The sequence below is a fragment of the Meriones unguiculatus genome, chromosome 2 (assembly GCF_030254825.1).
Source record: "Meriones unguiculatus strain TT.TT164.6M chromosome 2, Bangor_MerUng_6.1, whole genome shotgun sequence".
NCBI classification, from domain to species: domain Eukaryota; kingdom Metazoa; phylum Chordata; class Mammalia; order Rodentia; family Muridae; genus Meriones; species Meriones unguiculatus.
The window spans coordinates 190,246,205-190,266,104 of NC_083350.1; the positions used below are offsets into that span (position 1 = coordinate 190,246,205).

General features: G+C 45.4%; 1 protein-coding gene across 1 annotated transcript; it reads left to right on the plus strand.

Moving 5' to 3' along the window:
- Positions 1-1,821: 1,821 nt before the first annotated feature.
- On the plus strand, positions 1,822-5,318 carry LOC132652538 (uncharacterized). The gene is made up of 5 exons (XM_060378638.1): positions 1,822-1,873; positions 1,937-2,072; positions 2,144-2,455; positions 4,572-5,121; positions 5,259-5,318. Exons 1-5 carry the CDS (start codon positions 1,822-1,824, stop codon positions 5,316-5,318), a joined length of 1,110 nt encoding a protein of 369 aa, XP_060234621.1.
- Positions 5,319-19,900: the final 14,582 nt, after the last annotated feature.

The window sequence follows — 19,900 nt, forward strand, 5'->3', positions numbered from 1 at the left end:
AAAAAGATAGCATCTTCAACAAATGGTGTTGGTCTAACTGGATGTCTACATGTAGAAAAATGCAAATAATCCATACTTATCACCCTGCACAAAACTAAAGTCCAAGTGGATCAAAGACCACAACATAAAACCAGACGCATTAAATCGGTTAGAAGAAAAAGTGGGGGATGCCCTAGAACTCATTGGCACAGGAGACAACTTCCTGAACAGAACACCAACAGCACAGGCTCTAAGATCAACAATCAATAAATGGGACCTCATGAAACTGAAAAACTTCTGTAAAGCAAAGGACACCATCATCAAAACAAAATGACTGCCTACAGATTGGGAAAGAATCTTCACCAACCCTTTATCTGACAGAGGACTAATATCCAGTACATATAAAGAACTAAAGAAGCTGAAAAGCAGCAAACCAAGTAATCCAATTAAAAAATGGGGAACAGAGCTAAACAGAGAATTCTCTGTAGAGGAATATCGAATGGCAGAGAAACACTTAAAGAAATGCTCAACATCATTAGCCAGTAGGGAAATGCAAATCAAAATGACCCTGAGATTTCACCTTACACCCATCAGAATGGCCAAGATGAAAAACTCAAGTGACAACACATGCTGGAGAGGTTGTGGAGAAAGGGGAACCCTCCTCCACTGCTGGTGGGAATGTAAACTTGTACAACCACTCTGGAAAGCAATCTGGCGCTTTCTCAGACAACTAGGAACAGTGCTTCCTCAAGATCCAGCCATACCACTCCTAGGCATATATCCAAAAGAGGCTCAAGTACACAATGAGGACATTTGCTCAACCATGTTTGTAGCAGCTTTATTTGTAATAGCCAGAAGCTGGAAACAGCCCAGATGCCCCTCAACTGAAGAATGGATGCAGAAATTGTGGTACATCTGCACAATGGAATATTACTCTGCAATGAAAAACAAGGAAATCATGAAATTTCCAGGTAAATGGTGGGACCTGGAAAGGATCATCCTGAGTGAGCTAAGCCAGAAGCAGAAAGACACACACGGTATATATTCACTCATATATAACATAGGATAAACCTAGTAAAATCTGTACATCTAAAGAAACTAATCAAGAGAGAGGACCCTGACTAAAACGCTCAATCCCCATCCTGAAAGGCAAAGAGGATGGACATCAGAAGAAAACAGGAAACAACCTAGGAACCTGCCACAGAGGGCCTCTGAAAGGCTCTGCCCTGCAGACTATCAAAGCAGACTCTGAGACTTATGGCCAACTGTTGGGCAGAGTGCATGGAATCTTATGTAAGAAGTGGGAAATAGTAAGATCTGGAGAGGACAGGAACCCCACAAACAGAGCAACAGAACAAGAAAATCTGAACACGGGGGTCTTCCCAGAGACCCATACTCCAACCAATACCAGGCATGGGGATAACCTAGAACCCCTGCACAGATGTAGCCCATGGCAGTTTAGTGTCCAAGTGGGTTACATAGTAATGGGAAGAGGGACTGCCTCCGACATAATCTGATTGGCCCGCTCTTTGATCACCTCCCCCTGAGGGGGAGCAGCCTTACCAGGCCACAGAAGACCACAATGTAGCCACTCCTGATTGAATATGATAGACTAAGATCAGAAGGAAGGAGAAGAGGACCTCCCCTATCAGTGGACTTGGGGAGGGGCATGCATGAAGAAGGGGGAGGGAGGGTGGGGTCGGGAGGGGAGGAGGGAGGGGCTTATGAGGGGATACAAAGTGAATAAAGTGTAATTAATAAAAAAATAATAATAAAAAGCACTCTGTCCGGGTGTGGACGGATCTGGTGCTGACGGGTACAGGACAGGCGGGTGTGAACCTGATGAGGCTGCAGAGGAAGCAGAACGAGGACGGTCGTGGAAAGGCGGCGCCCGGTGCTTCAGGAGGCTCGTTTCCACCTGTGTGATCCCTGGAGCTCCAGCCTCTGTGCCCTCCAGGACTGTCACACACACTCCCCCCTTCTCCTGCACCCCGCATTGACCTGCTTTTCATCATCTGGCTGCGTGTAACCTCGCGGACGCCAGATGGCAGCAAAAGGCCGCTCGCTCGAGGCCCTGCGGCGGCCGGCGGCCGGTGTGGCCTGCGGAGGACCTCCCGTCCCCCGCGCTCACCCGGGACACACAGTTGTGGAACTTTTGAAACAGTAAACCTCGACTCTGGGCCTTCCCCGGAGTGTGGTCTCCTCCGTGTTGCCACACTGGAGACAAAGCGGCCGAGAGCACCCGGGGTAGCGCGCAGGCTGCCGAGAGCCTAGTCCCGAGCTGCCCTGGGCGTTCTTGGTGGAACAGGAGGCCTCCGCCGGAAGGAAGTCGTCCTTACACGTTGCTTTTCCTTTCCTACACTTACACTCGGCGTTCTTTAGGAAGAAATGAGCGGTCTGTGTCTGTCTCTGCTGCCTTCTCCCGGGGCTCTCCTCGCCACGTTAGCTCAGTGCGCCCTAACTCCTGCCTGTGGGGGTGAGTCACAGTCCACGCGCGTCCGGCGGGCTGTGGGTGTGAGAGCACAGGAATGCGACGTCGCTGCCCCCTCGGGGGCTTCAGTGTACGCGTGGATAATCTCGTCAGGGTTGCCCCAAGCGGAAGGCTACGTCCTCATACAGCTAATCCCACACCGAGAGGCTCATGGCTAGACCAGTCAGGCGTGGCTTCCTAAGGCGGGGCAGTGTCAGGAAAGCTGACCGCTCAGCTGGAAAGCGGAAGGGGCGAGGCACCAGGGACACCCACCCGCGTGGGGAACCCGGGTCAGACAAGAATGCTAATCAGTGGTAAACAGCCTCGAAGTCCGGCGAGGGAATCACCTTCAGTGACGAGAAAGGCAGGAAAGTTTTTAGAAGGGAAATAACAAGCAAAACGTTCCAAATTAACCCAGGCAGGGGCTGTAGCTTGAATCAGAATGGGCGCAAACGGAGGCAAGCGCTCTCCAGGGGACTAAAGAGATGACTCAGTTGGTAAAACGCCTGCAAACATGAGAACCTTAGATTGATCCCCAAAGCCCACATGAAATGCTTGGTGATGGTTGCTCAGGAAAAAAGCCAACAATTAAAAAAGTGGTCCTTATAAAATTAAAAAGCTTTTGTACAACAAAGAAAATGGAAAAATGAATGAAGAAGCAGACTAAAGGATGGGGAAAATTGCTGGTTCTATGGCTGAGAGAGTATGAGTATCTAGAATATATTAAAAATTAAAAAAACAAGCAACCCAATTTGAAAAATGAGTTATGGAATTGAACAGAGAACTCTCAAAAGATGGGATATAACTGACTAACACTTTCAAAAAGTGTTCAACATCTTTAAGCCGTGAAAGAAATGTAGAGCTAATTTAAGATTTGTCTTAAGCTGGGTGGTGGTGATGCCTTTGATCCCAGCACTCAGGAGGCAGAGGCAGGAGGATCTCTGTGAGTTCAAGCCCAGCCTGGTCTACAGAGTGAGTCCAGGACAGCCAAGGCTACACAGAGAAACCCTGTCTTGAAAACAAAAACCAAAATAAACAAACAAAAAAGATTTGTCTCGCTCCAGTAAGCACGGCCATTACTAGCAAAGGGATCGCCTGCGGTGATGGTGTGGAGGGGACCGTGAGCCTGTGTTGGTGGAAACCGAGTTTTTAGATTGGTGAGTTAAGTTGTGGAGTGTCAGTGGACGTCAGGAGGAGGGAGAGTAAAACTCACGTACGTGAGAGTGGAAGGCCAGCAAGGCGGCTTCCTGGTGACGGCGCTTGCCACTAGGCCTGACAACCTGAGTTCAGCGCCAGGACCCAACTGACGAGTCCTGCGGCACTTGCCGTGTGGGTGGTGCAGACGAACGCGCGCGCATTAACAATAATAAGTGTGTGTGGATGTGTGCTGCCCTGCCGTAAGGGCGCGTAGCCCACCGAGCCCTCTCTGCAGGCTTATTATTTCTCAGTGTGTGTAGCTGTGTGAGTGTAGAGGGCGCACGGGGACGGCGAGCGGCGCAGCTCTGCGGGCGGCCAGCCCCGCCGCGGTTCCCCCTCCAGCCACTGGGGGGCAGAAGGCGTCAGAGCGCGGGCGCAGACCTGACTACCGGAGCCGGGGGGAGGAGGCGGCCCCAGGGGTCCCCACAACGCGCCCCGGAAGCGGGGAGCCTGCCGTGTGCCTGGCCTCCCCACGCCTGCTGTTCCCCGCGTGAATCCGTGTGACCCTGGGCCGCGGGGGGGTGCGCTCGCGGCCTGGCTCCCCGCACCCCGGCTCCCCCCGGCGAAGGGGCACAGACAGCCGAGCCTAGCGTGTGAGGGACCCCCCTCTAACTCCTCATGCCTAGCAGGAGAACGCTGCTAAGGAAAGCGGAAACTCCAGGCGTCCACACCGCGAGGGCCGGCGACGGCCTGTCTCCAGGGCCTCTGACTGAATAAGCTGCTCTGAGAGACCACGCGCAGGCGCCACCCAGAAAGCCGGGCTTTACTGTCCTGCTGACCCAGGCCGTGCCACGCCTGGAGTTCGCCTCACCCGGGAACAGACAAATCCGTGGACTCTCCTTCCCAGGGGGCTCACGGGAAACTGCGCCCCACGCATGTCCTGTGGCCGCAGGTCTGCGGCTGAGCGGTCCATTCTCTCCCCCAGTTCCCAGGGCCAGCGCAGAAACACCCCGACCACGGCTCTGCACAGCCCGTCTGTGACCCCTTCCCGGCGGCTAAGCAGCCTTCCCTTCCCACAGCCGCGGCCACAGCTTAGCGCAGCCCCCGCTCCCGCCCGCGCAAACCTGCCCACGCAGTCTCTGCAGACTACGGGCGGCTGCGCAGGACCTGGGGCTATGAGTGCTGGGAAGGACAGACGGGGTGCTGCCCAGAGAAGACCTCACCAGCCGAGCAGCGCCTGGCCAGGCTCCTTCTGCCTCCAGACGCCCAGCCCAGTTACACGAAACACCCCGCGCAGCTGGAAGAGGGCTCAGCGTTTAAGAGAGCAGGCTGCTCCTCCAGAGGTCCTGAGTTCAATTCCCAGCAATCACGTGGTGGCTCACAACCTCTATAGTGAGATCTGGTGCCCTCTTCTGGTGAGCAGGTGTACATGCAGGAAGAATGCTGTATACATAATAAATATTAAAAAATATTTTTCGGAAGAAATGTTTTCCTTGTGCATTTCAGAAGAACTAGGAAGACGCAAGAAAAAGCAGGCATATATACTGGCAAACCCTGTGTCTGAGGAGGGTTTATTTGGTCTCAATTGTCCACCTCTAAATTGTATTTTTTTTAATTCAAATGAAAGTGTTATTTTAGCCACTTCCTTCCACTGTTGACCTGGGACCCACAGGTACGGTTTGTGGGTCTGAGAACTTGGATGGAGCATGACTACATGCTGACCAGCTCCTAAGTGAGTTAGGTATTCCTCTGTCACAAGCCTCAGCACTATTAGCAATACCTTTGCTACCAATGGTGTGTGTGTGCTATTGTATATAGTATATACATTCGTGCTATTCTATGTGTTATTGTATCTATTATATATTCATGCTATCAGCTCTATTTCTCTGGAGAATCTTGACTAAGATGCACGCCTTCCCTGCCTCCTGTCTGGCTGTGGACACACACCGCACTCCACCTTCAAAAGCATATTCTGAAAAGACTCTACATTAGCTACACGGGTTCTGACTCCTTTTTTCAAAAACTCTGATATGCTGACTGTGTGGTTCAGGGCCTAATTCCTGCTGTCCCGCTGCCTCTCTGTGGGTCTGTCCTTGGCTGTAATAGCTCTTCTGATAAACTATTCCCAGAAATCCATCTCATTTTCTCTCTTGAACCCCCCCCCCAAAAAAAAATCTTTTCGCAATCTTTTAGCAACAGCTGGGAGTGGAGGTGAGAGCACACACACCAACCCTGAGGGAGACACACACACACTAAAACACAGAGTGTGTGTCCATGCCAAGAGCATCATCCCCCGGGATCCCCTCGGGACACCCCAGGAGTGAGAGCAGCATGGGAAGGTTTGCTCACTGAGGCCTTGTAAGGAAGGAGGGCTGGGGAGGAGCTGACAGGGTCTCGGAAAGGACTGCTGTGAGGCGTGGGACAGGGTGAGCAAGCAGGGCACCCACACCCCCCTACACCCCAGCTTCCCTCTTCACACCTGCTCCTCCGTTATCTAACACACAATGGCAGCCGAGCAGGCTGGCTCTGTTTGACCTGTGTCTCTATTGCTTCTCTTTTGTCCTATTCGCCTCTCCTGCATTTTTGATTTCCTGCATTTCTTTTATGCCCCTTTTTTCATAAATTTTCCCCAGAATGCATAGACTGGCCCAGCTCATGGGCTGTCAGCGTCTCCACTCCCTGAGACTGTTTTGAGTGGCCTAATTGTATTTCTTCTCTCTCATTCTATCTTTGGCCACAACCACCACACTTCAGCCCGTATCATCATCACCATAACTGCTTGTTTTCTCCTTTCTCCCACCAACCAAAGATGGAGTACTGGTCCTACTCAGAATTCTCCCTCTTCACGGAGATTACTGTAAGTGCCCATTTACTTTCTAAAATGCTTGGTACTTAAGAGGTGTTTTTAAAAGTAGACCAAAACAAACTCTTACTGTGCTCTATACTGGGTCTAATCTCTGTTAGTGACTGCTTTACTATGTAACGAAGGAATCCAAAGAATCAAAGCTGGTGCCCTAAACGTCAGTTCAACAGAAGAAAATAATAGGTTGACCTTAGTACAACCTAATTCATCTTGACTATTGCAAACATTTCCATTGAAAGAATAAGTATGAGAGGGAAGGAGGGTGGGACTGGGGGGAGAAGAGGGAGGGACCCATGTTGTAGGTGCTGTGTTGGTATAATGTTTGTTTTTTTTATGTATACACCTTACCTTGTTCAATCAAATACTGATTTCTTCTCCCCACCCCCACTCTCTGGTTTCAATCCAGATATTGCATTGTGATACTCATTCTAAGCATCCTGTCTCAACTCTTGTGTAAACAGGACAAAATAAAAAGCAACTAGACACAATGTTGAGCAGGGAGGAGCCAGAGGACAGGAAAGAGGGGAGGAGCCAGAAGGCAGGAGATGAGTGGGAGGAGAAGGGGCGAGGGGAGAGCTAGGAGAGCAGAGCTGGAGGAGAGATCTTGAGGACGAGGAGCATGAACCAGACCTAAGATTTCATAAAAATCAAGTATAATGTGGGAAATCTTAAATGTTAGGAAACTGAGGGCTTGGAGGTTTAGGAGGGAGTAAATATTGCCCAGCATTGTGTTCTAGGTTAACTAAAAACCCAGTCTCTGTGTGGTGATTTGGTTATACAGCTGTTTAAGATTAACAGCAAGCTTTACTAGAAGATAAACCAATAGTAAAAATTAATAACAGCCTACAACAGTGGTGATTAATATTTATTGTTAATTTCTTTTAGTAAAGCTGCTGTTAGTCCTAAGCAGCTGTATACCCAAATCACCACACAGAGATTGGGATATATTTAATTAACCTAGAACACAATGCTGGGCAATAGTTACTCCATCCTAAACCTCCAGGCCCTCACAGTTTCCTAACATTTAGATTTCCCACATTATACTTGCTTTGTGTGATATATTAGGTCCAGTCCATCTCTCCACATCATTCCAAGACCTTTCCTCCTGCCTCTGTTCTCCCAGCTCGCCTCTCTTTTCCTCCCACTCTTTCCTGTCCTCTGGCTCCTCCCCTCCCTTACCTACTCCTTCCTCTCTATTGCTCAACATTGTGGCTGGTTGTTTTATTTTGTCATGTTTACACAAAGTTGAGAAAGGTGATGCTTAGAAAAAGTATCACAATGCAACGTCTGTATTGAAACCAGAGATTGGGAGAGAGAAATCAGCATTTGAATGAACAAGGGTAACGTGTATACATTCCAAAAGAACATTATACCAACAGGGAGTCCTACAAGAACTACAAGAAGACTGAGCTACACAACCAGAGCATACATGAGAGGGCCTAGGTCAGACCCAGGCAGGGTCTTCATGGCCAGTGTGAGCTCCCATGAGTCCTGGTTAGCCAATTCTGTGGTGTCCTTGGCTCCTACAATCCTTTCCCCCATTTTTCGAGGGATTTCCCAAGCTCTGCCTAATATTTGGTGTGGGTCTCTGCATCTGGTCCCAATAGTTGGTGGATGAAGGCTCTCTGATGTCAATTATGCTAGGCTCTGGCCTAGAGTACAACAGAACCATTAGGAACCATTTCCCTGGCTTCCTTCCTTTCTTTTCCAGTCCTATCTGGTTCTATCCTAGGTCCCTGGGCTATCCTGCCTCTGGCCCCTGGCCCTCCGAGAAGTGTCAAGGGAGGGCTCCTCTCATGGCACGGGTCTCAGACTGCACCAGTCTCTGGATGGCCACACCCACAATTTCTGTGACACCCTTACCCAGCACATCTTGCAGGCAGGACAATTCGTAGGTGGAAGGTTTTGTGGCTGAGTCGGAGTCCCAGTCCCTCCACAGGAAGCTGGTTCAGGCTCCTCATCCTCATTGCCAGGAGCCTTGGCCGGGTAAGTTCCTGGGAGGTTCCATTGCACTCAGTTTCCACCCTGCCCCCCCCCAGTGCTCTCCAATTCCAGTTATCACTCCCAGCACTCGTTCCTTCCCCCCTTTCCTGAGCCCTCCTGCTCCCAAACCTCCTGCCCCCAGCCCCCCTGCCCCCAGTCCACCATCTATCCTATCTCCCTTCTCAGGGAGGTTAAGGGGTCACCCTTTGAGGCCTCTTTGTAATGTAGCCCGGGACTGCCGATTACAGTAGAACGACCTCTTTACAGCTAATGCCCACTTCTGAGTGCTTACACACGTTTGTCTTTCTAGGTCTGGGTTACCTCACTCAGAATGATTGGTTTTTTTCCTGGTCTCGTCACTTGCCTTCACATTTCATTTTTTAAAAACCAGCTGAATGGTGTTCCATTGTGTACCGCCTTTTCTTTATCCCTTTCCCTCCTACTGGGTTGCCTCATCCAGCCTTAATGTGAGGAGAGGGGTCTAGTCTTACCGCTACTTGAATGCCATGTTTGGTTGGTACCCCTGGGAGGCCAGCCCTTCCTAAAGGGGAATGGAGGAGGAGGAGGGGGATGGGGATGAAGGAGCGGAGGGAGGGGACTACGGTCAGGGTGTAATATCTGAGAAAAGAATAAGTCTAAAAACAGAAGAAAGAATGAATAATCGCGCTTTTCAAAAGTTTCAACAAATGACCTAAGGCCCCGTACCCCAGTCGCAATGCAAAAACACAAGCAACATGAAAAACCACAGCAGTATGACCCCTCCTAAAATAACTAACTCCACATTAATGATTTCCAAAGAGTATAAACTAGATGAAGCCATAGAAAATAAAGTTTAAAAACTGATTACAGAAATGCTCAAAGAAACAGAGGAGATAAGAATGAATGAATTCAAAGAGAATACAAACAACTAAGCGACATGAAAAAATCAATGTAAGTTATAAAATGAGATCAATAAAGAAATAGGAATGCTGAAGAAAACCAAGCTGAAATCGTGGGAATGAAATACTTAATAAGCCGAATAAAAAGCTCCATGAAAAGCCTGTAATAAAATGGATTAGAGAGGGACAGGAATGCAAGCTCAAAGACAGTTGTGGAATTAGAACATTCAAATATTGACAAAGATAAGTTGATAAAGAGGTATGAATGAAACATTCAAGATCTTTCAGATATTATAAAAAGACCAAATCTATAAATCATAGGTATGAAGAAAAAAATAATTCTAAAAGCATAGAAAATATTTTCAATAAAATCATATCAGACAATCTCTGAAATCCAAGGAAAGAGAATGCCTAACAAACAAGACCAGGAAAAAACTCCTCATGTAATATCATAGTTAAAATACTAAGTACAGAGAACAAAGAGTATATTAAAGGATGGAATTAAAAGAGTACACTGAGTAACACCAAGCCATATAACGGCAGACCCATCAGAGTAATAGAAGGTTTCTTAACAGAAATTCTAAAGGCCAGAGGGCTCAGAATGATGTGCTTTACGTTTTGAAAGATAAGTGACAAAACTAGGCAACTATATCTAGAGACACTATTTAATATAATTGAAAGAGAAAGAAAAGCTGTCCTTGATAACGAGAAAAACAAATTCAATGTCACTAGGCTACCTCTCCAGAAGTTATATAAAAGAATCCTTCAGATGGAAGAGAAAAAGAAACACGCCCATGAAGCTACAGGAAAGAATAAAGAAAGTAAGAAGAGTGGATGATACTCGGGATGATTGACTGAAAAATAATATAGGGAAGGCTCAGAACAGCAATAAGAAAATCAGTAGACATTCTAAACTTCTGGGGAAAGCCATTTACAGGACAACAGGAACAGAAGAAGAAGCCAAAGCCACAGGGAGCTTGACACCAGCAACTGACAGAAAAATTTCAAAAAGACCTCTTTTTCTCTTCTTCTTCTTCTTCTTCTTCTTCTTCTTCTTCTTCTTCTTCTTCTTCTTCTTCTTCTTCTTCTTCTTCCTTTTCCTTCTCCTCCTCCTCTTCCTCTTCTCATTCTTATTTTTCTTACTCTTCACCTTCTTTCTTCTTCTTCCTCTTCCTCCTCCTCTTCCTCCTCCTCCTCTTCTTCTTCCTCCTCCTCTTCCTCTTCTCATTCTTATTTTTCTTACTCTTCACCTTCTTCTTTCTTCTTTTTCCTCTTCCACAGCTGTCAACACTGCACTTGTCAGCCTGAGACTGCCTGTGTACCCCAAGTTCTGGAGAAACTCAAAACAAGTGCCACAGACCATAGGCTGTAATATAGAGAAGGCTGTGAGACTCAGAAAGGAAGCTTTAAACCTGATCTGCACATCATTCAGTGCACCCAAAACCTGATGCGAGCTTTCACAGCATGCAGGACATCCACAAAGGCTGAGCAGGGGCAGAGGTGAGCATTCGTAGGTGGAACCCTGAAAAAATATGCAGATATATCCAGATCTGTAAGTCACTGTGCACAGGCCTGGACAGCATCCACAATCAAATCATCCCAGGAAATATTCTGAGGGGAATGAGACCAAATCACAGCAAAACAGCAATGAAGAAGCTGATGGAATGAGTGACATGAATGATAGTCCAGGGGGAAGCCAAGAATCAGAACAGTTGTTTTCACATCCCAACTCTCTCCTCTTCTACAATTATTCTGTATATGTTTAATACCCAGTATTGTTTCAGCAGGCCATGTCGGTCCTATACTACTGTTTCTTTATATTGATCTATTTGCCCTGGCATCTATCTACATCTGTCTGTCTGTCTACTTACCTACCAATCTATCCATCTATCCATCCATCCATCCATCCATCTTTCTATAATCTATCTTACCACAATCTTTCCTTTTCTTTTTTTCTCTTCCACAAAACACTGATCTAGTGTTCAGACACTCTGCATCTTAGCCTCTGATCACAGGACTGCTCTATGTTTCTGATAACATATCCCTCGCTCTCTCAACTTTATTATAACTGTGTAAAAATCACCTCATCCCTTGTTATATTCTTATCCCTGTATCTCCTATCTGTCTATTTCCTTTTCTCTTCCACTCTATCATCTCCACTCAATCATCAATCTTACTGTGGATTTTTTTCTTCTTCACTCTACTCACATACATGATAACTAATGTATCAGTCTGCACAGCACCCTCAATCCTCTTTTACCCCATAAATGAAAAATGTGCAAGAAGTTATTGTTTTATAGTTGACTCTAGTTTCATGCTCTAGTCTCATAGTAGGTCTATCCCTGGATAGTTACTATGGATGTAGCAGTATTCTGCTGACAGAGATGGACTGCAGACAGATCCTGGTGCCTAGAATGCTGTTCTAAAAGAGGAAATGACACCTCAATTATACTGTAACCTAGTCTACTTCCACAGAAAGATGAAAGGTGACCTAAATAATAAATTTAAAAGTTTCAACCAATGACCTAACTCCTGCTGTACAAGTACCACTGCAAAAACCAAGAAACGTGAAAAACCAAGACAGCCTTCTCCAGACCCAGATGTCGAGCTCTCTCAGCCACTCTTCCAGCACCGTCTGCCCATGTGCTGGCACGTTCCCCACCATTGCTGGGGACTGGTCTGCTGCTTGGATTTTGATGCTGATTACTGGCCCTCACAATCCGGTTATTGCCCTTTCCTTATGTAAACCTGCCTAAGACCTTATTTCTGATTGGTTAATAAAAAAGGTCCGTACCTGGGCAGAGTGGAAGGAGATAGGCGTGGCTACAGTTCCTGGGTTTCTGGGTCAGGAGAGAGAATCATGGGAAGGAGACAGGAAGATGGAAAGAGAAGAAAGAGCAGGATGTCCTGATGGGTTAGCATGGAAAAGGAATCATGTGGGCCTGGAGGAAGGGTATCCTGGATACAGATGAAGGATAAGCAAGTATTTTTGGAATTATGGATGGGAGATGGGCCAGATAGGAATGGATCAGGCAGATGGCATTGAATAGAGCTGAAGGATGTGAGACAGTGTGGGTGGACTATCTGCCCAGCCCAAGGTAGATAGGGCAGTGATAACGTCTAACAGTGTCTGTGTCTCATTGATTGTGAGGGCAGGTTAGATAATACCATAGGCCAAATAATAAACATATTAGGCTGACACCATTTATTTTCCACAACCCGCCATGATAAGATGGACTAAACCTCTGAACCTGCAGTCAGCCCCAGTGAAATGCTTTCCTTTATAAGAGCTGCTGTGGCCATGGTGTCTCTTCACAGCAACACAACACTGGCTAAGACAGACACTGAAAAATGAGATTTTTAAAAACATGAATGAAATGACGGATTGGGCTGGAGAGATGGCTCAGAGGTTAAGAGCACTGGCTGCTCTTGCAGAGGTCCTGAGTTCAATTCCCAGCAACCACATGGTGGCTCAAAACCATCTATAGTGAGATCTGGTGCCCTCTTCTGGCCTGCAGGTGTACATGCAGACAGAACATTGCACAAATCTTAAAAAAAAAGGAAATGAGGGATTTGAAAAACAGTTGAATGAAATAAAAATATGAAAATGGAATATAATTAAGAGATCAAAATATTGAAGAAAAACAAAACTAAAAACTTAAAAATGAAAATCTCAATAAGGCAAATTAAAAACCTCAGTGAAAATGATCAACAGAGGAATACATCCCAAGGAAGACAAAGCATTAGGAATTGAAGACAAAAAAGAAGAATTGGTACATTTAGCCACGGAAAATAAATTTTTAAAAGTTTGACTGGAATACGGAAGTTACTTGAGACCCTGGCTAAAGACCAGATTCGTGAGCCATTGCCTAGAGGAAAAACAGAAGTATGCAAAGGCACTGTGGTCATCTGATGGAAAATGTCTCCCACGGGCTTACGCTTTTCAATACTTGGTCCTCAGTGGTGGCATTTGGGAGTGTTAGGAAACTTTCAGAATGCAAAGCTTTGCTGGGGATATAGCAGTGGGCTTTGAGATTTTTGATCTTCACCCCACTCCGCCTTCATTCTCTCTTTCTGCTAAAGTGAAGCTGACCTGTCTGCTTCCTATACGGCCACCTCTGCCACGTCTACCATTGTGGGTTCTCACTCTGGAACCATAAGCCAAAACAAACACTGTCTTCTACAGGTGCATTTGGTCATGATGTTTTATAACAGTGACAGAAAGTAACAAAAACAGGCACAGGAAAAACTTCAGTACAATCGAAAGCAGACAACAACCCAGATCTAGGGAAAGATAAGTTCATCCAAATACTAGAACCACAGAGAACCAGAGAAGAAACTCTCTGCACCGTATTATGATTAAAATACTAAATATACAGAACAAAAGAAGAGAGCTATGAGAGAACTGTGCCAAGTCACAGAAAAAGGCTGTAAGAATAACAGCTGAATTATAAATAGAAACTCTACAAGTGAAAAGAAGCTTGGAAGGATGTATTTCAAGTTCTGAAAAACCACATCTTCGGGCCCGGAAAAATTATCTGCAATAATTAAGAGAAGGAATAATACTCCACAATATAAATAGGCTACAGGCATTTGTGATTTTTCAATGGAGTGCTACACAGACTGCAGAAAGAATTTTGGGAGCAGAATCGAGATGGGTTTCTCTGTGCAGCCTTGGCTGTCCTGGACTTGCTTTGTAGACCAGGCTGGCCTTGAACCTTGTCCAGGAGATCTGCCTGCCTCTGCCTCCTGCTTGCAGGGGTTAAAGGTGTGTGCTACCATACCCAGTAAGAAATTATTTTTTTTTATTGTTGGTTTTTTACTGTGTAGTTCTGGCTGACCTGGAACTCACAGAAATCTACTTGCCTCTGCCTCAGAAAATAATATTTTATACTGAAAAGAATAATGAATGAATTCAAGAGGTTACAGGGAAAAACACAATAAGTATATAAAGTCAACAAATGACAGAAAATAACATGTCCTTTGACAACAGTTCTGAACAGTCTCAATTCCCCAACCAAAGGATACAGGAATCCAGTGGCATAGATCGGTAAGTAAGAGGCTTGCTGTATATGCTAGCAACCTGTGTTTGATTTCTGGTATCCATATAAAGGTGGAAAAGGAGATCCAACTCTACAAAATTATCCTTCAACCTCCACACACATTCTTTGGTGTACACGAGCGCACACACACAAACACACATCATATACACACATAATGATAATAAATAAAATTTAAAAGAATTCTTTAAAGACACAGACTAGAAGAGTGGATCAAAACCTGGAATCCATCTATTTGTCACCCCCAAGAAACATACCTCCTCATCAAAGCTAGCTGTCACGTGTGGTGAAGAGCATAAAAGCCATTCCAGACAAAGGGCCTAGGAAAAAAATTCAGGTCTCGCCGTTCTAATATCTGACAAAATGGACTTCAAATCAAAAACAGTCAGAAGAGATAAGTAATGTCACTTCATTCTGATTGAGGAAGAACCCTTCAAGAAGACAATTTTAAACATACACATATGAAACACAGATGAAACTAATCTCATAAAGCAAACACTCCTAAATGTCAGGGCACTGATTAAAGCTATCAGAGGTAGATGACATCCTACAGCAAATGGACACAGCAAATAGCTACAGAGAATTCCATTAAAGATTGCAGAACACATTTGCTTTCAGCAGCTCATGGAACTTCATCTATGACACAAATGCCATGACACAAGGCTAGTCCCAAAACACACGGGAAAACTGAGATAATTTCTTTCATCCTATCATACTATAATGGAATAAGGCTAGAAATCCACAAAAAATCTACACACAGTTCACCAATCAGTGAGGATAAACACTACACTCCTAAATGGGCCGTGAAAAAATTAAGAAACAAACTTTAAAACTCCTAGAATTGAATTAAAATGAAGACGAAGCATGGCAAAACTTGTGTAATACAATAAAAGCAGTCTTGAAAGTTAAAAAATGAGAACGGCCCAAAATAACAACGCGACACTCTACCTTACAGCTTCGAGCAAGCAAGACGGGCAAAAAGCAGAAGTCACAACTAGCTAACACTACAGCAGAACTTAATAAAATAGAAAAAAATCAAGGAACACAGAGTGGGGTTTCAGCTGAGAAAACACGCCCAGACTGGAAGACGATAGAGGGCAGCTGGGGCAGACTGGAAGCAGCCTCTGCCCACCAGCTGCTCTCACTCCACAGCACTCAGAAGAGACAACTTTGCCTTTGCCCGCTTTCCCACACCCTCTCTGGCAAGGCTGGCTATCCCAGTCCTGCGACATTAGTTCAGCAGTATTAGAACCAGACTCTTTGGGATTACAGCGTAGACTGAAAACGAGCAACTCTCAGGACAGCGGCACTTGGCCAGGGCAGACAGCAGCCTTGTGGCCTGAGCTTCTGATGGATTGTCAGTCTTTCCAAGGTGAGACGGACATTGTTGGGCTACGTAGATTGTCTCCTATAAGCCAGTCTGCTAATATCACAGGCACACACGCACGTACGCATGCATACAGACACCAGTCCTGTTCCTTTAGAGAACCCTGACTGATGCAGCTAAGGAGGGCTTAGATGCTAGGGCCTCACTACTGCTGTCTCACTGAACTGAAATGGCACAAAGCTGCCTTCCATATCTTAAGTGTGCAACCACAGGCAAATGCCCCCTTAGTCCCAGTCTGAGGAGCTTCTTTGGACGTGAATGGCAGTGAATGCAGAGCCTCACATCAGCCCCAAGCGCTAAGAATAAACAGCCATCCTAACGGAACACTTAACACAACTCTGGTTAGCCTCAGCAAACATTCTTGAGTAGGGGTGGGAAGAATGCAAGAGCTGGGAGGTGGGGAGGAGGCCACGGTCTACTGGGCACGCCTCACAGCGCCTGTGGCTCTGCACACACCGGACCTGTCTGTGTCGACCATCTGTTGGGGGAGGGTCTCAGGGTCCTCTTTTGTGAACGGTTAGCTGCTGAGTCAGGGACACGCAGCAGTCATTGTCATCAGTAGTGTGTCTGCTGGTGAGTGCACCAGGTTCCACTGGGCAGTTCAAAACAGAAGGTCACACACACAGTGTGTTACAAAACTAAATAAAAATATCTGTGAGTTCATGGTATTCAAAAGGCATCTGATTAAACTGTAAAGTAAGAAAAACGATATGAAGTTATACACACTTTCAATAATAACTGAGTGTTAATGGTCTCAATTCCCCAATAAAAAGATGTATTTTATTTTGCTGTTGCCTCCAAGAATCGATGACAGGCATTGCATTAGGCTAAAAGGATGGAAAGTGAAATTCTAAGCAAAGTGATCTAAGAAGCAGAGCAGGTATTTTAATGTCTGACGAATAAAATCCAGAAGAAAACTACTCAGAAGAGACAAGGAGGGACTCTACACTCACTAAAGGAAAACTCCACCTGCACAGCATTGCAGTCCTAAGCTCAGATGCACCAAACGCAGGGACATTCGGATTTGTGAAAGAAACGTCATTAGAGCTGGGACAACAGCTTGACCCCGGCAGTGCTGTGATTTAACACCTCCCTCTCAGCGGATGGCAGGTAATCAGAGTTAAGAGATGCTGCACCTAAATCAGGGGCCCTAGCGCATCCCATGCGCACCAGAGCCAAAGCCCAAGCCCGACCTGCCTTGTACCAGGCCTCACAGCCGGTGCCCCAACCCAGCATGCATGTCTACCCCAGACACACAAGCAGCACAAGAAGGCCACACTCAGGTGTGTCACAAAAACAAAGCGATATAAAAGATCAAGAAAACATGTCCCCAACTCCCAGCCCCGTGATCTGCAATCTTCTAGAAATGTTCTCCAAAGAGAATTCCCTAGATGAACCCCAGGATACAGATCTTAAAAGAACAATCATAAACCCATCAAAGAACCCAAGAAGTGTGAAGAAGACACCAAGGAGCTGCTCAGGAAACCCAGAGTCAGAAATTCCTGACATGAATGTGGGCAAAGGGCTTGTCGGGAGGGGGATTTTGCTGGGACTGGGAGAAAGATAAAAGAGGGGGAGGTGAGAGGAAGCAGCACACATTATACACAGGGATGAGAGTTTCACACAAGTTTAGTAAGTGGTTTTTTTTTGTTGTTGCTGTTGTTTGTTTTTAGTTCTAGTTAGGCCAAGCATGGTGGCACATGCCTTTAATCCCAGCACTCAGCAGGCAGATGCAGGTGGATCTCTGTGAGAAAACATAAACTTAGACACAGGCTGAATGAAACAATGAAGGTTACACAGGATGTGGAAACCAAGCTTAATCAAGAGACAGAAATATTAATGAGAACTCAGACTGAAACAAACTTGGAATTGAAAAACTTGATAACTCAATTAGAAAATTCAGGGGAAATCTTTGTATGTTGAGTGGCTTGGGTAAAACATATACTATCAAGCAAAGAATACAAAATCCTTTAATAAAAACAGGATAGAAAAGTGCAGAAATTGTAGGACACCATGAAATCTTTGAATTATATGACTAGATGAAGGAGAAGAAACCTAAGCCAATGGCGAGATCATAGAAGAAAAGTTCCCCAAACTAAGGAAACACACACACAGGGTTTACACACACACACACACACACACACACACACACACACACAGAGACCACCAAACAGACAAGATCAGATACGAAATTCCCACAGCCTATCAGTTAAAACAATAAACATACAGAACAACAACAAAAGAGAAAGCTCAAGAGAAAAAAAAAACGTAAGTCACATATAAAGGAAAACTCACCAAATAACAGTTGGTTTCTCAGTGAAGACCCTGGACTATAGAGGAGACGGGAGCAACGTACTCCAAGTTCTACAAGACCACAGATGCCAGCCTAGACTACTGCACCCAACACAACTATGCACCATAGCTGGAGGAGAGAGGAAAGTGTTTGTGATGTAAAGGTGCTAAAAGAGGGACTGGAGAGACAGCTCAGCAGCTGCTCTTCCTGAAGACCCAGGTTCAAGCCCCAGAACCCACATGAAGGCTTAGCACCATCTGTAACTCCAGTTCCAGGGAAATCTGAGGCCTCCTTCTGGTCTCTGTAGTTACAGCATGCATGTGGAGCACAGATATATGCAGGCAAGATACCCACACATAGAAAATAAAAATAACCTCTTTTTAAGTCCTGAGAGAATTCATGCCCACCAAATCAGCCTTACAGATGATACTGGAAGAAATACTTTTAACCAAAGAGAGGGAAAAAACAGCCATGATACTGTAGAAAGCAAACAGATGAAGCTGTACACAAACTGAAAAAAATAAAGTGACTTCAATCAACACACATCTTTCAATAAAGACCTTAAATGTTAATAGCCTCATCTATTCAACCAAAAGACACAGGCCGCCTGAATGATTTGAGAAAAAATCCATATTTCTGTTATATAAAGGAATGGTTAAAAAAGAGTTCTAACAGAAGGAGATGAAACATTACTATTCTAAAATAGGTCAGAAGCGATGAGGAAGGCACTTCATTCTATCACGGTAATAGTTGACATTACAGTCCTGAACATATATGCGCCAGGTACTGGGGAACCAAAAGCATACCGCTAGAATTAAAGGTACAGATTAACATTTAACCCGTTAACACCAGGCCATTTCAACACCCTACGGTCTCCAAAAGATAGGTCATTTAGACAAAAAATACAGAGTGAAAATCAGAGTTAAATGACATCTCACATCAAATGACTTCCACCTGAGAGTGTTTAATCCTTCCTGAGTAAAGTGCAGTAAGACGTGAAACCAAGCCAAACGATCACTCTGAACAAACCCACTGAGACTAAAGAGTTAAGTAAAGAATGAAAATGAAACTAAGAAAGAAACAAAAAGTTTCTGTGGCCAAAAGAAAACGAAAACACAGCAACTTCTGAGACACATTTAAAGCAGTTCCAAGAGGGACATTCACAACCTACGTGAAAACAGTCAAAAAGAAGTATCTCTTCATCTCTACCATTAGTTTTGGGCCCAAATTTTGATCCTATCTCCGTATCTCTTTTTTGGCGTGTTGTTTTTACAATGCTTTCAGGTGTTGCGTGCTGATTGCACACTCGTGCACACACAGACACTCTCGCACTTGCACACCAGTGGGGTCCGGGTAGTGTTGGTTGTTGTGTATGTTTGTTTTCAGGGTTGACCAGTTGGAGTGATAATCCTTCCTCACTGTGGTTGTAGTTGCTGGTAGCTCTGCTAGGACTGGGATTCCATAAGACTTGCCCTTTTCACACTAGCTTTCTACTGGTGTCATCATCCTTTAGGTCCTGTTAGAATTTAGTGTGTGCAGCTTCCTGTCATTTCTAGAAGACACAGCCTCAAAGACTTCCTTATCTTCTGGCTCTGAGGGTTATTTCCGGTTCCAGGGGATCTGATGCCCTCTGCTGGTGGTCACAAGGCATACGCATGGTGCACACACGCATACAGGCAAAACACTGACTGGTACATACATGGAAAATTAAAAATAAATAAACCTTTAAAAATGAAATGTAAAAGACCAACAGCTGATAAATGAGACTGCATGAAATGAAAGGTGTCTGTACAGCAAAAGACACCATCATCTGAATGAGGAGGAGGCTTACAAAATAAAAAACATTCACT

Coding starts and splice junctions, on each gene's coding strand:
- LOC132652538 (XM_060378638.1), top strand. CDS start 1,822: ATGAGGCTGCAGAGGAAGCAGAACGAGGACGGTCGTGGAAAGGCGGCG. Junction 1,874..1,936: donor TCGTGGAAAGGCGGCGCCCG/GTGCTTCAGGAG, acceptor TGTGCCCTCCAG/GACTGTCACACACACTCCCC. Junction 2,456..4,571: donor CCTAACTCCTGCCTGTGGGG/GTGAGTCACAGT, acceptor TCTCTCCCCCAG/TTCCCAGGGCCAGCGCAGAA.